Source organism: Xyrauchen texanus, chromosome 8 (genome assembly GCF_025860055.1).
Source record: "Xyrauchen texanus isolate HMW12.3.18 chromosome 8, RBS_HiC_50CHRs, whole genome shotgun sequence".
NCBI classification, from domain to species: Eukaryota; Metazoa; Chordata; class Actinopteri; order Cypriniformes; family Catostomidae; genus Xyrauchen; species Xyrauchen texanus.
The window spans coordinates 22,739,538-22,755,735 of record NC_068283.1 but is presented as its reverse complement, the minus strand read 5'-3'; the positions used below and the strand labels follow the sequence as shown (position 1 = coordinate 22,755,735).

The 16,198-nt window shown below is 39.5% G+C and overlaps 1 protein-coding gene across 2 annotated transcripts in view; it reads left to right on the top strand.

Annotated features, from left to right (window-relative positions):
* Positions 1-16,198, top strand: part of LOC127647809 (protein kinase C beta type-like) — a 203,977-nt gene that overhangs the window by 169,977 nt on the left and 17,802 nt on the right. For both annotated transcript variants that reach the window (XM_052132287.1, XM_052132286.1), the window contains exon 16: positions 7,097-7,237. In XM_052132287.1, the coding sequence (XP_051988247.1) occupies positions 7,097-7,237 (141 nt within the window). The remainder of the gene's footprint in view (positions 1-7,096; positions 7,238-16,198) is intronic.

Sequence of the window (16,198 nt, the reverse complement as noted above, 5' to 3'; positions counted from 1 at the left end):
CGACCAACCATCTCCTAGTATAGAGCAGGAATACTAAATTAATCCTTGACATTTAAAACAGATTGGAAAATCCTGTAAGTTTGAACAAGCCCTGCTTTAGAGTGGGCGCTGCTGCCCACACTTCTGGTACAGCTACAATGGAGCCATGCAATATAAATGAGGTATTTCCCTTAACTAAGCGAAGCAATCGTTCTTCAAGCAAAGTAATTGAATGACTAATTTTGCCTGGCCTTGTGACATTCGGGGGTCAGATGGATAAATTGGACCTGTTGAAATCAAAATGTTGATGCCTTATTCTCCCATAAAGAAGAAAATGTCAGTCATTTCTCTTACTTGTGAAGATTCTGGGGTTTTTGGATAAGTGGGAATATACAGTAGGATTTGATGCACTTAAAATAAGCTGTGGGAATATGAATTTGTGCCACTAAGATAAAGATAGCAGGAAATCGTAATGAAATATTTTTATGCATTATAATTTTATAGCTGTTTCAAAACCTAGTGTGCTAACAGTATTTTTAGGCAACATAGGCAAATTCTGAAGATGCCTTTGATGCTCAGAAATACTGTCTAGGTATGCAGCTCACTGTCAGCTAGAAATGCTGTGTACAATTGTTATGGCACCCTGGTAATACAATGATAGTCTTTGGAATCCCATGTAAATACAGTATCATGGCATTTGAATGTGCTAATCATCCAGTACCATGGTTTATATCAAAATATCATGGTATTACCATCTATTGTTCCTGTTGCTCAACTTATGTAGAGCATGACGATAGCAACAATAAGGTCATGGGTTTGAATACGAGGTAACACAATACTGACAAAATGTATACCTTGGAACACGTTCTTGCGTATAAAAAATAAAATAAAATAAAAACTAGATGCAGTGCAACCAATGGAACATGCCTGTGTCTCAAGAAACGTTTTTAAAAGAAGTTCTTTTACATTAACTCAGTGTCTTAAAAATGCTCTGCTGCTGCGTGAGACACAGAATAAACTGAGAGATGCATTGCAACGTTACCACGTCCTTCCAGAGTTTGTTAACTTAGGAAGAACTTTTTAAGAAAGTGTGTACAGATGCACTCAAAGCGTGTTCGATGCCATCTACTAAGTAGCTTTCTCAATGGTTTTGGATTCACTTTGGCAGGTTATGGAGTCACTTTTGTGTCTGCCAAATGCATAAATGTAAATGGTGCTACAACCCCAGTTCTGAAAAGGTTGACAGAATGAAAAATGCAAATAAAAACAAAAAAGAGTGATTTGTAAATTATATTCACCCTTTGCTATAAAACATTGAAAATCACTACAACTACACATAATATGATGCTTTACTTTTAATTGTTTCTTTGAAAATGCACAGTAATTTCATATGCTCCAAAAAAGTTGAGACAGGGGCAGTTTAAGACTAATAACAATTTGAAATACAATTGTGTCATAGTACTGTATACTTTATAAGGACCCTCCAAAAACAGCCTAGTCCTAGCAAGGATCATTCGAGACTTGTCAATTTGCCAACAGATTCATCAGCAAATAATCCAGCACTTTGAGAACAATGTTCCCCAAATACAAATTGGAAGGATTTTGGGCATTTCACCTTCTACATTGCACAATATAGTTAAAAGATTGAAGGAATCTGGTCAAATCTCGGTGCATAAAGGGCAAGACAAAAACCATTTCTGAATGTGTGTGATCTCTGATCCCTCAGACGTCACTGTCTTAAAAAAATGGCATTCATCTGAAATGGATATCATTAACAGGGGCTTGGGATACATTTAGTAAATCTTTGAGTAAAACCTTTCAACACCACTCACTGCTGCATCCACAGATGCAAGTTAAGTCTTTACTATGCGAAGCAGAAGCCCTGCAAACAGTGGAACCTTTGGTCTGAAGAGTCCATATTTCAAAAATGTTTTTGAAAAACACAGCCGTCCAGGCCAAAGAGGAAAAGGACCATCCAAGCTGTTTTTAGCATCATGTGCAATAGCCAGTGTCTGTATGGGCCAAAGGTGTGTCAGTGCCAATGGCATAGGTAACTCACACATCAGTGAGGACACCATGAATGCAGGCATGTTTGTACAAATTTTGGAGCAACATATAATTCCATCTAGCACCGTATTTTCCAGCAGGAAATGGGTGCTAGATTGATGGGTGCTAGATTGGTCTGCCTGCAGTCCTGAACTGTCTCCAATTGAGAATATGTGGCATTATTCATAAACATTATGAAGCACACCATACGGCAATGAAGAACCCATACAGTTGTGCAGCTGAAGACTCCTTAGAGCATAATTGTGCAGTGGAAGAATTCCACTTTCTAAACTTAACAAACTTGTGTTTTCAGTGCCCAAATGCTTAATAAGTGTTATTAGAATTTTACATTTACATTTATGCATTTGGCAGACGCTTTTATCCAAAGCGACTTACAGTGCAATTATTACAGGGACAATCCCCCCCCGGAGCAACCTGGAGTTAAGTACCTTGCTCAAGGGCCCAACAGTGGCATCTTGGTGGTGCTGGGGCTTGAACCCCCAACCTTCTGCTCAGAAAACCTGAGCCTTAACCACTGAGCCACCACTGCCCCAAGAAATGGTGATGTTTCACTGTGGTAAACACTTGACTGTCCCAACATTTTTGGAGCGTGTTGCAATCATCTGATTTGAAATTACTGTACATAAAATAAAATAATATACAAATAATTGGTAGAATTATCACATAGCAAAGGGTGATTATAATTTCCAAATCACTCATTTTGTTTTCATTTGCATTTTTCATACTGTCCCAACTTTTTCAGAAATGGGGTTGTATTGAAGTGTTGGTTGGCAGCTCACTAGGTTTTGACACACATGGTATTCAAAAAGATAAGATGTTTTAATTATGTAAATAAACTGAACCCAGTCAGTTGAGTTTTAGGGACTCATTTAATGAACCTGACAGAACACATACTGTAGGTTCTGTAGATGCTATGTGCTGTAGCAAGCTCTAATGTAGCAATGCTGAGTGATAATTGAAGAGTATTATCAGTGTTGATTGAGTTTACAGCTCTGATATGAGCAGATTAAATTGGATGCTGCGGTTCTTTGATATGGAACACAGCCCAGCACACCGCTGAGAGAGGCTTGGGATGCAAGCCTGATACCGACTGATACGCCAAGACTAAGGCCAATCTAGAGCTTACTAACTCTCTCTTTCCCTCTCTCCCTGTCTCCTCTGCTCTTTTTCTTTGCATATGTTGCATTTAAGTAAGTCCTTGTCACAATACACTAACACTACAATGTTATCTCAAGCCATCTGTCAACTCGTCTGAGTTTCAAGGATGGTACATGTTTAGTTTAAAGCCTGTTCTTAATACAGTTGGAATGCAGCTAATACATAAGAGGAGACAGATCTCTTGTCTATTATTTATGTTGTATAATGAAGTTCCTCACTAATCAGAAGATGCTGCTGTAAAGAGTCATTACATCATCAGTAATCACAGTCATGTGATGATAATGTAGGAGTTCCACAGTCATGGAAAATGGAAATATCAGTGAATTGAGTTGGAATTGGCCTGGAATAGTTACGTTATCTGTAAAGTCTTTGGAAAATTCATGAGAATTTCCTAAGTGAATATATATTGTTCTAGTTTTGTTCTGCTCTAAAATATTTAATCAGATAGATATAACTCTCTAAGTACTTGAGTAGAGTTCAACATGTCCATCAGTTTGGGGTCTTATTGGAGACATTTGCACAGTAAGTTTACCTGACATATAAATGGAAACTCACCTCAGCATTCTCTCAAGGACTGATAAAAAACCCTGGTAGCACTTTATTTTGCTCTTGCTATACTCTACATTTATTTACTATAATTACAACAACTACAGTAATTATTAGGTATACTGAAAGTACATGTACTGTAAAATAAAGTGCAACCAAAAATCCTTATGCAGTAATTATGAATGACTAGAAAGTTAATTGAAAATCATAAAATTCATTGGTCAAAAAGTTTTGGAACCCTCATAATAATATCTGGTACTCTTGAAAAAATTCCCTTAGAACAACTTAACTAAAAAAAAAATACGTTTCCAGTCAGAACCAGTAATGGCAAATTTATACTTACTGGGCAAACAGGCTTCACTTAGTTTGCATACAAATGATGATGAATGTGAAGGGATTAATGGAAAGGAGGAGGCGAGAACCGGCTTGACGATATAAATAATAGTTTAATATAAAACTTAAACAAAAAGACTAACACACAAAGGTGTCAGACAGCTGTCTGTAAATCTCTCTCTATCTCTCTGTCGCACTGCCATCTTCGGTCAGCCTTTATCCCTCTCGAAGGCTAATTTGCCTGATTAGGGGTTGGGTGTGCGAATCACGACCCGGCCCCGCCCTTCGCCCTGCCACATTGAAATGCAGTAACATATTTGTTCTGCCAATGTGTTGGTTTGGTGAGATTTCTCCTTGTTGCGCATACCTCTGAAATTCTTGACACAAGAGTGCTTATGATTGGTTAAAACTATTTGTGGGTGTAATGTAACACTTTTTATTTACAATTCACATGCGAGCTGAGGAGTTGTTACCTAGGTTACTGTCATTAAAATTAATAACTTTGAAGTCTGTCTCTCAGAGGTTGTGTGGAAGTATACTTTTTTACATGATTTGCAAAACAACCTCTACAAAGAGAGCACAGACACGACAAATGAGTGGAGAGAGATTTGAGCTTTTAAAGTGAAAGAGGCCGTGAAAAGTTTAATAAAGTGAAGAAGCGGCACAGTGCTAAAAGCGGTGGTCAAACCTGCATTATTTGCTTTACTTGTGGCTGGAACAATACGTTAAACGCTGTGAAATCACTCTAAATTAAATAATTTGAAAACAACATTGTGCGTAGTATAAACAGCAGCTTCGTTCGCCTAGGGTGCTTTAGTTCGTCCAGGAGAAAAATGTTTGGCTTCTTCCAAAGTATAAACCAGACTTTAGAGTTCTACAGCCTTATGCCATAGGATAACATTTTCTGAGCATTTTATTCTCTAGTTCTTTGGACAGCTATCTTTTTTTCTAGTGCTTTTACCTTTCATACGTACGTGACTGTAAATATCTGGCCCCCGCAGAGAAGTGTCACACATTTGTGTTTCTGCAATTGCAAGTGACATCATAAGCTGCCATATTCAAATAGTTTTTGCAATGACACACTGAGATACACAAATAGTTGTCCATTGTCTTTTCAAAGCAATCACATAAGTTTATTTTATAAACAGATGTCCAAATGGTCACAAAAGTACCACAATAAAAAGTTCACTGCTTTCATACAAACAGTCAACACATCAAACGTGATCATCCACACAGCCATGTCTGCTGCTTATTAGGTAGTTATGTGGTTGAATTCTTCACCAAAAAAAAATGGAAAAAGGGCTGCAGATTTCGACTGTCGCTACGTATATAGCTTACTCAAGGACTAAAATGGTTCTCGATATCAAGGGTGTGCTGCAGAGAACCATTGAAGAACTTTTATTTTTAAGTATGAGCCCATGATCATATACGTATCATCTCAGGCTAATGTAACAGGAAAGTGATGCGTCTAAAATTCTCGTAGCTCTCTGTAGCTGTCAGTCTTTCATGTGACCAACCAAGTCATCATCACTAACTCAGATTTAAAGTGGAAGAGTGTCTGTGCTGGACTCTCTGAGGAGTACTTCTGCTACAAATTTTTGAGGGATGGACCAGGGCCAGGAGGGAGAGATAAAGCGATTGACTTGACTCCGATGTTGCAGGTCAGTTGTGTGTTTGGCTCTAGAAAGTCTCCAGAGCTTTTCCTGAATTGTGCTGTCAGATTATACAGCAGCTCTGACGTTCAGAGCAGAATGGCTGTGAAATATCAGTGGTCAGCCACAAAGAGAGAAAGAGAAGGAAAGAGACAAGCTAGGAGAGAGTGGGATGGATAAATAGATGAATGGACGGACGGATGGAAAGACAGATGGATGGATGGATTGATGGAGAAAGAGAAATAGCCAGCTGTTTCTCTGTGACAGCACAGCCCAGCTGTAAATGTCAGAACCACCAAGGCAAGCATCTTCTTGCCCTGGCTGTATACATTAATGATGACAAAGCTTTGGAGGGCTGTGAAGCATGCAGCTCTTAGAAGCGCTATGTCTCCGTAAGGCATTGTGGGTGTTGAAGGGGTCAGGGATTGATCCAACCTAGCCCGGCCCAACTCCTGCCTGATCCAGTGAGGGTTAAGGCACTACCAGCCAACAGAGACATTCGTCTCCCCCACTCCACCACCACCTATGTCTCACAAAGAGCATGGAAAGACTTTCTGTGTTGCTATAAATTTTTCATGCGCACTGAGGCGCTGAAGAAAAAGCGGTGAGTTGTTGAGCTTTTCCCCTCACTAATCTCTCCTCCACATGCTAAAATCACTCACTGGAATAAAATAGCCAAACGATTTTGTTATATTCAACATAGCATGTTCTACCGGGGATGAAAACAGCTGTTTCACCCTCTTCAGAGATGTTAATTCAACATTTATTTTTGGCACGTAAAATCAAATTGTTAAAACACTTTGGAGGTGGGCACTACATGGCAGCTCCTGCATATGGTTAGTGAATTGAGAAAATGTCCCAGTTACTAATATTTCTGGCTTTTCAGGACACTGTATATTTTTATTACACTGAATTATTCTTATTTCTATATAAATAATAAGATATATATATAAGATATATGTTTGTCCTTATTACAACTGGATTATTGTGTTGCCACATGGAGTTCTGGAGAGAAAACACTTTAGGCATCCTAGATAAACCTGGGATGTAATTTGTTTCACTGATGTAAAAGTTGTTAGATAAGCTGCTAGTCGCAACAAATGTTTCCTTTAGTAGACAATTTGATTCAAATCGATGTCACTTATCAATCTGACTATCAATCTTCCAATTCATTTTAAATCATGCATTATAATGCGCTACGTATTTATAAAGTTATAAAGTTGCTGTCCACTGGCGAGTCAATTTCAACTTGCATTTTGCCTTTAGTGAATGTTCATTTTGGACCCTGAGTACCCAGATATCTGGCTGTATTCTGAACTAAACATCCACTGATCCACTCACTCTGCTCTGAATTATTTCAGCTGATGACCAAGCACCCAGGGAAGCGGCTGGGCTGTGGCCCTGAGGGTGAGCGAGACATCAGGGAACACGCTTTCTTCCGTTACATGGACTGGGAGAAGTTGGAAAACAAGGAAGTTCAGCCACCTTTCAAACCAAAAGTTGTAAGTCCCAGCCATTTACACTGCCAGTCAAAAGTTTGGACACATTTGACTGAATTTATGTTTCTTATTATCTTAAAAAATTCTTCATCTTAAGTCTTGTGCTTGAATTATTAAGTTTAAATGATTACCAAGCTAGTTTATTTAAACAATACTGTTTAAATAATCCCTGGTGGACACCTTATGAAGTTGGTTGAGAGAATGGCTTGATTATGCAGCGCTCTAGGCAAAGAGTAGCTACTTGGAATAAGCAAAAATATGATATACCAGTAATATACATTGTTCATGTTTTTGTTTGTTTGGTTTTTATCTTCTTAATTCCAATGCATCCATTTGTGTTATTTCATAATTTCTTTTTTACTTTACTATTGTTCAAAAATTTTGAAAATGGTAATAAATGGTCTGTCCAAACTTTTACTGGTAGTGTACCTCTAACACACACACACATATTCACTTTCTCTTTCACTCTATCACTCTCTCTCTCTTACACACATACACTCCTTGTGTATTGCTGTGATCCAAAATACAGGTAGGTATTACAAATTTGAGTCTGAATGGGGGTTACATTGGCTCTTTAATTACCAAAAGAACTGTTAAGGTAATAGAATCATTAAGGAACAAGATTTAAGTGGAATTGTTATCTGAACCAGCACAAACTGGCCAATACTGACTGAATGTTCAAAGTCATTGTCAAATTCTGCTCTACTGCAGCACAGAAATGACATGTAAAACTTTCAAGTTCTTATGGTGTAAAGGCAGTGGAGGGCAGTTGGGTGTAATGAGGAGCCTATTTGTTCTCCTTTCCTTTCCAGGAGCATCTTAGATTCGTTAGCAACGTGCACCCAGACCTTTTTTTAAGTGGACATTTTTTAAAATACCAGGTTACAAACTGGTAATTACAAGGGTATTATGCTATAAATGTGGTTTTTGACATTTCTAGTGTCCCCATAATTCTAATCGCTTAAAATCACACTAAACTACGTTTTATTGAAAATGTAAAAATGTGTTTTTTTGTGAGGTTAGGTTTAGGGGTAGGTTTAGGGGGTAGAATCTATGTCTACGGAGAGTCCTCATAATGATAGCTGAACCAGTGTGTGTGTGTGTGTGTGTGTGTGTGTGAGCGTGTATTTATCACTTTGTGGGGACCAAATGTCCCCATAAGGAGAGTAAAACACGAAATGTTTGACCTTGTGGGGACATTTTGTCGGTCCCCATGAGGAAAACAGCTTATAAATCATACTAAATTATGTTTTTTGAAAATGTAAAAATGCAGAAAGTTTTCTGTGAGGGTTAGGTTTAGGGGTATGGTTAGGTTTAGGGGATAGAATATAAAGTTTGTACAGTATAAAAACCATTATGTCTATGGAAAGTCCCCATAAAACATGGAAACACAACATGTGTGTGTGTGTGTGTGTGTGTGTGTGTGTGTGTGTGTGTGTGAAGGCTGTCAGATGGAGCAGCCTTTGCCCAGGCAGTGGTAGAGAACAGCCCTGCATAGTGCTCAAATCTCCCTGCTATGCTTTGAGTGTAGTATCAGAAAAGTGCTATATAAGTGTAACATTCATTCAAATTCAAACTTGGTGAATCAAGACGTGTCGTAGCAGGTTTGACAACACTGACATTAAACAACATGGATGCAAGTGTCATTATTAAGCGTCACGATATATAGGAATTTATTTTCATTTCATGATTATTTTACTGAGCCTTAGCATACTTCCATGGTCTGCACACCTTAAAGTATAAACACCAAGCCACGAAAAATCTTTGGCTTATGTGTTATTTTGTGGTAAATATATCCAAATCAACTGACTTTTTAGGGCCCAAGCCTTGAAAAGGCAAGGCCCTATTGTTTTCGTTAGGATGACTATGATTATTATTTTTTTTACGACTATTGGGGCACTTTTGGGGCTCTTAACGTGCTCGAAAACTCTTGAAACTTTGCACACGGGTCAGAACCCGCGGCCATTAGGGCCGGGCTGAAGCTGGTACCGGGCGTGGCAGGGGGCTCGACGGCGCTCCTGAACGGGGTCCGAAAACTTGGTCCATAAATCAAACACGCTTGCATGTAATAATATGAAACTCGGTACACATATAGATCTCATCGTTTCATATATCCTTCATACTTTTACTTTTTACCTCAGCCCAACAGGAAATCGTCTATTTAGGGTTGTTTGGAAAAGGCATGCAATGGAATTTGAAATACTCCTCCTAGAGAATTCCACCAATCGCCACTGAAACTCGGTCAGCATGAAGTCAAGACATTGAGGATGAAAAATTGCCGGCGGATTTTTGATATCTCGAACGGTTTGGCCGTGGCTAGGAAACTAAATGATGGCGCTGAAAAGAGAAACAGGAAGTGTGTTATAACTTCTGCATACATTAATTGATCTCGATGAAACTTCAGCAGTTTGTTCGCTGTAAGAGCCCGATCGCATGGATGTGACTATTGTGAGTCAAAGTTATAGCGCCACCAACTGGCAGAAGGAAGTGTGTCACTTTCAAAATGCTTTGAAATCACCCTCTTATTTTTACCCGATTTACTTAAAACTTTTGGTGTGTAATGTAAACACACGGCAGATGTAGACATGTGAAAGGATTATTGATATCTTGGATACTGTTGCAGCTGCAATGCTTCAAACTCGAATATTCTTTTTTGATGCTTTTAGACTCTTAGCATACTTGAAATTGCATGAAACTCGACAGACACATCACATTTATTAGCCAGTAGACATGTGCAAAGTTTCAGAAACGGGCGTGGTGCAGGGGCTCAGTAGCGCCACCTTTTGACAAAAGTGAGGGGGTTGGTTTTATACTTTAACCCACAGTCACAAAACTCAGTAATTATATTGTTCTCATCGAGCCGGACAACTTTCTAATTTACAGTCATTAGCTCAGACCAACAGAAAGTCAGATATTTTGGTTTGAATGTGGATTTTTGGAGAATTTTCTCTGCCTCTCCCACTGACCCTACGTCTCTCTGTGTCTGGGGGAGGGGGCTGATTTTGCTGATGAGTGAAATGCTTTTATTTTTGTTTTTCAAGGTTTTGGGGCCCTTAACGTGCTCAAAAACTCTTGAAACTTTGCACACGGGTCGGAACCCGCTGCCATCAGGGCCGGGCCGAAGATGGTACCCGGCGTGGCAGGGGGCTCGACAGCGCCCCTGGAATGGGATTCAAACACTTGTCCAGTATATCAAACATGCTTGCATGTAATAATATGAAACTCGGTACACTTGTAGATCACATCGGGCCGAACAACTTTCGTGCTCTAAGTTTTACGTCAGCCCAACAGGAAGTCGGCTATTATGGGTTGTTTGGAAACACATGCTCTGGAATTATATATATTTCTCCTAGAGAATGAATCCAATCGCCACCAAACTCGGTCGGCATGAAGTCAAGACATTGAGGATGCTACATTCGGACGGATTTTTGATATCTCGAACGGTTTGGCCGTGGCGAGGAAATTGATTTAGGACTAAAAAGGACACATGAAGTGTGTTATAACTTAGTTAGTTCTATCTACAGTTACAAAACTCGGCTGTGTATATTGTTCTCGTCGAGCTGAACAACTTTCTAATTTACAGTCATTAGCTCCGACCAACAGAAAGTCAGATATTGTGGTTTGAATGTGGATTTCTCAGAATTTTTTCTCTCTGACAGACAGACCTGCGATTCTGTGTGTGTGTGTGTGTGTGTGTGTGGGGGAGGGAGGGAGGGAGGGGAGGGAGAGGGTTTTCTGTTGGGTGAGATTTGCATTAAGATATTGTTTTTCAAGGTTTCCGGACTTTTGGGGCCCTTAACGTGCTCAAAAACTCTTGAAACTTTGCACACGGGTCAGAACCCGCGCCATCGGGCCGGGCTGAAGCTGGTACACGGGCGTGGCAGGGGTCTCGACAGCGCCCTTGAACGGGTCTGAAAACTTGGTCCATATATCAAACATGCTTGCATGTAATAATATGAAACTTGGAACACTTCTAGATCTCATCGGGCCGAACAACTTTCGTGCTCTAAGTTTTACGCCAGCCCAACAGGAAGTCGGCTATTATAGGTTGTTTGGAAACACATGCTCTGGAATTATATATATTCCTCCTAGAGAATTAATCCAATCGCCACCAAACTCGGTCAGCATGAAGTCAAGACATTGAGGATGCTACATTGCGGATGGATTTTTGATATCTCCAACGCTTTGGCCGTGGCGAGGAAATTAATTTATGAATAAAAAGGACAGCATAATAATGGGAGCATAAAAGCAATCCATACGACTCCATTGGTATAATTCATAATTCCCACAGTGTACTTGCTTGTTATATTAGCTACTACAAAATATATAAATACATTTACTATCTTAACTTTAATGATCTACTTAACATAATGATAAATAATCGTAAAATATGATATCGTATGCTATGTATTGTGAATACACCCATGTTAAACATAAAATGTACTTCCATTGCATATCATAGGAACACATAAGCGTAAATTATAATTACATTAATAAACCTGTACAAAGACCTCCAGATAAATACTGGCCTTCTGGATTAACACATTTAAGTGCTGCAAAAGATATTGGCCTATGACATCCTATGACATTAAAAATTATTCTACATTTGAATTACCTCATAGATGTGACTATTGTGGTTCACGGTCATAGGCCCTGTCCCAAATGGCACACTTCATATGAATTTTCAGTCTTGTGTACTTATTTCATGTGTCCATTAACTCCATGAGACCGTAGGGTGTCTCATTTTTCATTTTAGGTATCAGAAGGGTGCTCACGATACTTTGTGGTTGATATGTGCCCTCGATACGCACTTTTGCAGAGCCCACACTGATGCAAGGTCTACAGCACACATCTTCTCGACAGTCAAAGCGAGGTTACGTTATTGCCCATCGTGCACAGCAACCCTAAAGGCACGGGGGTGGCGGTGCCACCGGCTTGGGCCCGCCATCGCTGCTTGCAGCTATATTTTATTATTATTATTATAACCACACGCACTAAAGACTTGTTATTTAATGGGCATTTATGTAATTACAAAAAATCAACACATTTTTATTATTCAATTTATTATCCATGAATGTATCTTGACAACAAAATTCCCCATTTGAGAATACATCTATGTTTTATCTGAGCACTTACAGTACACACATTTTTGTCGGTACAGTCAACAGTTTGCGTGCCCTGGGAATCGAACCCATGACCCCTGCAAACTCCAAACTCTACAGAATATTCTTAGAAAATTCAACATCCTTTTAAAATAGAAGAAAATATAAAACTTGTGCTTCGTTTGGTTTTTGAAATGTGTTTCAATGCATTTCCACTTTTTGTTTTCAAGCACTATGGAAAAGAAGTGAGGTGCATTAGCTGACTATTATTCAGGTGTGTGTGGTTGTGAGTGTTCATGTGGTGTTGGCTGCCTATGTAGTAGCAGATGGATGTTTGCATGCTGGTGTCATTAGTCGAGCAGAGAGACGGATGATTTCAGATCCTCTCAGTTACGACGGCCACATGCCTGATGGACTCAATAACTCAGTGATTGTTTTACAAACTTCATCATGGAAAATTAGAATCTGAATGAGACTCATGGTGCTGAAACTCATTATGCACTCATATTTGAGGATGACAGATCTGTACCCCATTTCAAGGGACAAAACCTGTTGTTTTCAGAGCTAAAGATCTCAAAGCTGACTGTTCTTTGATCTCAACTGGTGGGTCACAACCCAAAACTGAGTTGCAGGTCTGTTTTGATAGGGTCACATACAGAAGTTAAAAAAGCATGGGCAATCAAACCTATGGTGAGTTGGTGCAAATTCACCTGTCATATGGTCATATGGCTAATACTTATACAGTAGTTAGACTGGTAAAAATTCTGCTGTTGTTTATGCATTTACAGAATTATACATTTTCCAATTCAGCTTTTTGTTAAAAATGTTGCATGCAGTTCATGGTAAAGTAAGCTAATATAATACTGTGTTTGTTCACCAATTGATGTCCGTTGCAAAATTTGGATCCTGAAGAAAAACCACTGCCCCAGAACCTACCCGTTCCTGCTGAGCACATCATCGCCCACTTACCAGATCTCACTCCTCTGGGAAACACATGCCCTGGTGCAGGATTTGGTTTGGGTGTCCCTCAACACATCACAGCCTGTGGCTCTGAAATTAAGTGTGACAGCAGTGTATGGCAGGGGATAACTGCAATGAGGTGGATTAGGGAATCGGACCCTGGCAAGGTGAAGGGGGGACACAGGCCTTGAAACAGTCAGAGTGATATACAGCTCAAGATGGAGCAGAACAAATGGAGGGGTGCCATACGGAGCTCTTAATTTCTCTACTGGTGGCAGGTGAGAAGTGTCTGTTGATTGGTTGGTTTAGACGGAAGCCAGCTCTAGGTGCAACGCCTCTGGCTGTTGCTGCAGCAGATGGACTGTTGTTGCCTGTATGGTACAAGATTGTCTGTGCCAACCCTTATGTGGAGGGCAGCTCTCGCAATGCTGACAGTCTCTTTGCTGCCAGCATTGCTCACTCTCACTTTCTGGATGTCAACCAGGCACCCCTTCTCTATGTCGATGCAGACTGGATATGGTCACCTCAGTCTCCCCCTTTCATTTACACATGCTGTCTGTCATGCTCTTCTCCTTTTGGAACACAAGATTGATGGACAGAGGGGGAAGTGGGATCAAAGTCAGGTAAATAGAGTGAGGTGGAAGGAAGAGAGTGGCATACAGCTCAAAACAGAAAGGCTGAGTCCGAAAGCTGAAAATTGCTGCCTCACGTCCGAATTAAAATTTGTCTCACATCCTGTCTGCTAAGATCTGGTCAGTTTTTGAAGGAAGTAGTCATCCGGCCTTTCACTTCCTTTGATATAAACATATATATATATATATATATATATATATATATATATATATATATATATATATATATATATATGCATAATGCTGGTTAGTTCTTATGCTTGTCACTTAGCATAGGCTTTTTGGTGAAGATGGTTAACCAAGGAAGCCTTTCTGGTTAAAGGATTAGTTCACCCAAAATTACAATTCATTCATCATTTACTTGTCCTTGTGTTGTTCGAAACCTATATGACTTTATAGTTCTACTGTGAAACACAAAAGTTGGTGAAAGTCATACTGGTACTCTTGAAAGCCTTACTGGTTTTAAACTAAATTAGGGTGAGTAAACAATGTCATAATTCTCACCACTTTAAAAAGCCTTATTGGGACACCTGCACACCAACATCCCATGCTGATGGCCAGCTGTGATGGTCTTTTCAACAGGGCCAGGTGAGAGAGCCTGATGCTCTACAGCTTATGCTTTAAAGAATCTTATTCTCCATTCCATCTCTCGTCCTTCATCCCCATGTGCAGCAGTCACTCAGAGATATGAGAGAGCCAAGGGAAAACCCTGCTACTTCCTTTTTCTCAGAAATAAAAGCAGTGTGTGAGTTGGAGAGAAAGGGTGTGGCGTGAAGGGGTTGCATCAGTGAGGGAGAGAGAAAGAGAGAGAGTTGTAAATGGGCAGTGTTTAACACAGTGGTCTTCAGACAAGGCACTTGTCACATGTGTGTCTTTAATAGCAGGGGCTGCTCACAGTGGATGTGCCCCCTGATGATAATGATTGTGGACAGGTGGCTCTAAGAGGACACCAAAATGCTTTTGCCTCAATTTTCAAGAGCCGATGAGAAGCAGGTTGTTTGACTCTCTGTGGGTTCAGTTGCCTTGGTGCATACGGCGGTGGCAGGCAGATCCATAAGTCACAGCCTCCCATGATTGCATTCAGAAATACTAATGCATCTGTAACAGTGCGGCAGGGGTCAGACTGCTGCTGTATTGGGCCATTAATTGGGTTTAAATTAGAAGGGCATCTGAATGCAGAGGTACACAGATGCTGCACTGGGTGATTTAATGGTTCCCACACACAGATGTTATGCCTCAGTGCCCTCACTGTCTGTCAGTGTGTGTGTGTATGTGTGTGTGCTTTGACTGTGTATGTCACCATCAGAATTTAATAGCGAAGAGTGCCGAGACTTGCCAAGAAAGTGAAAGCTTTGATTAAATTTAATGTTGTTTTTAAGATGCATTGGTTCTAATTCATCCATACGGTAGTCAAAGGCCTCTTGCTGAAAACTCTACATCTACTCTCTACTCACATCTAAAGCTAATGTGTGAGCTGGTAGGTACAGACTGAATATTCTGTGCTAATGGTACAGAAAATAAATAAAAATTTGTAGTTCATTACAAATTAACTATGTGGTTGATAAGTGTGTTTGTGCTTTACTGTATTTCTTTAAAACACTTGCCACTTGGTTTGTTTCTTTAAATATTCTGAAAACATTCATACATGATTAAGTGTGCCTTAAGTGTCAAAATACTTTTTTTTGGCCACTGTATGTACAGTATACTGTATATGTTTTTATACAATTTTAATAGAAATTCCATAGAAGCATAGAAAAGTCCAACATTGATTGTCCTCACTGGCTATTCAGAAATAGGATTATATTGTGTTTCCTTTAAGAGTGACTGTTCAGGCCGCTGTTTATTAGTGATCAGATGACTTTCAAGAGACATCGGTGATGCTGAATGCCAATGCTATACTGAAACAGAATATTTGCTGCTCTAGCATGACACCTTGAAAAAACAGATTAATTTGCTTGATCCACTTTTTAAAAAAATAATCCCCCACTGAGAATGGTGATTTAATATATATTCTTTGATTTTGTTGATTTTTTTTGTTGAACTCCATAAATGTTGTGTCACACAGGATGTGGAAAATGAGCACTGTATGCTAGATTAACTAGATCACAGGTGGCATTTAAACTAATCAAATTTACAACCGTCTGTTGCAACTCTTAAACTTAAGAGAAACAAAAATACTACATTGTTTCATAAAGATTACAGAATTCAATTTACAACCTTCAGCCTTTTTTTATTTATAGATAAAGGGCACTGTCCAGAGGAGTAAAATT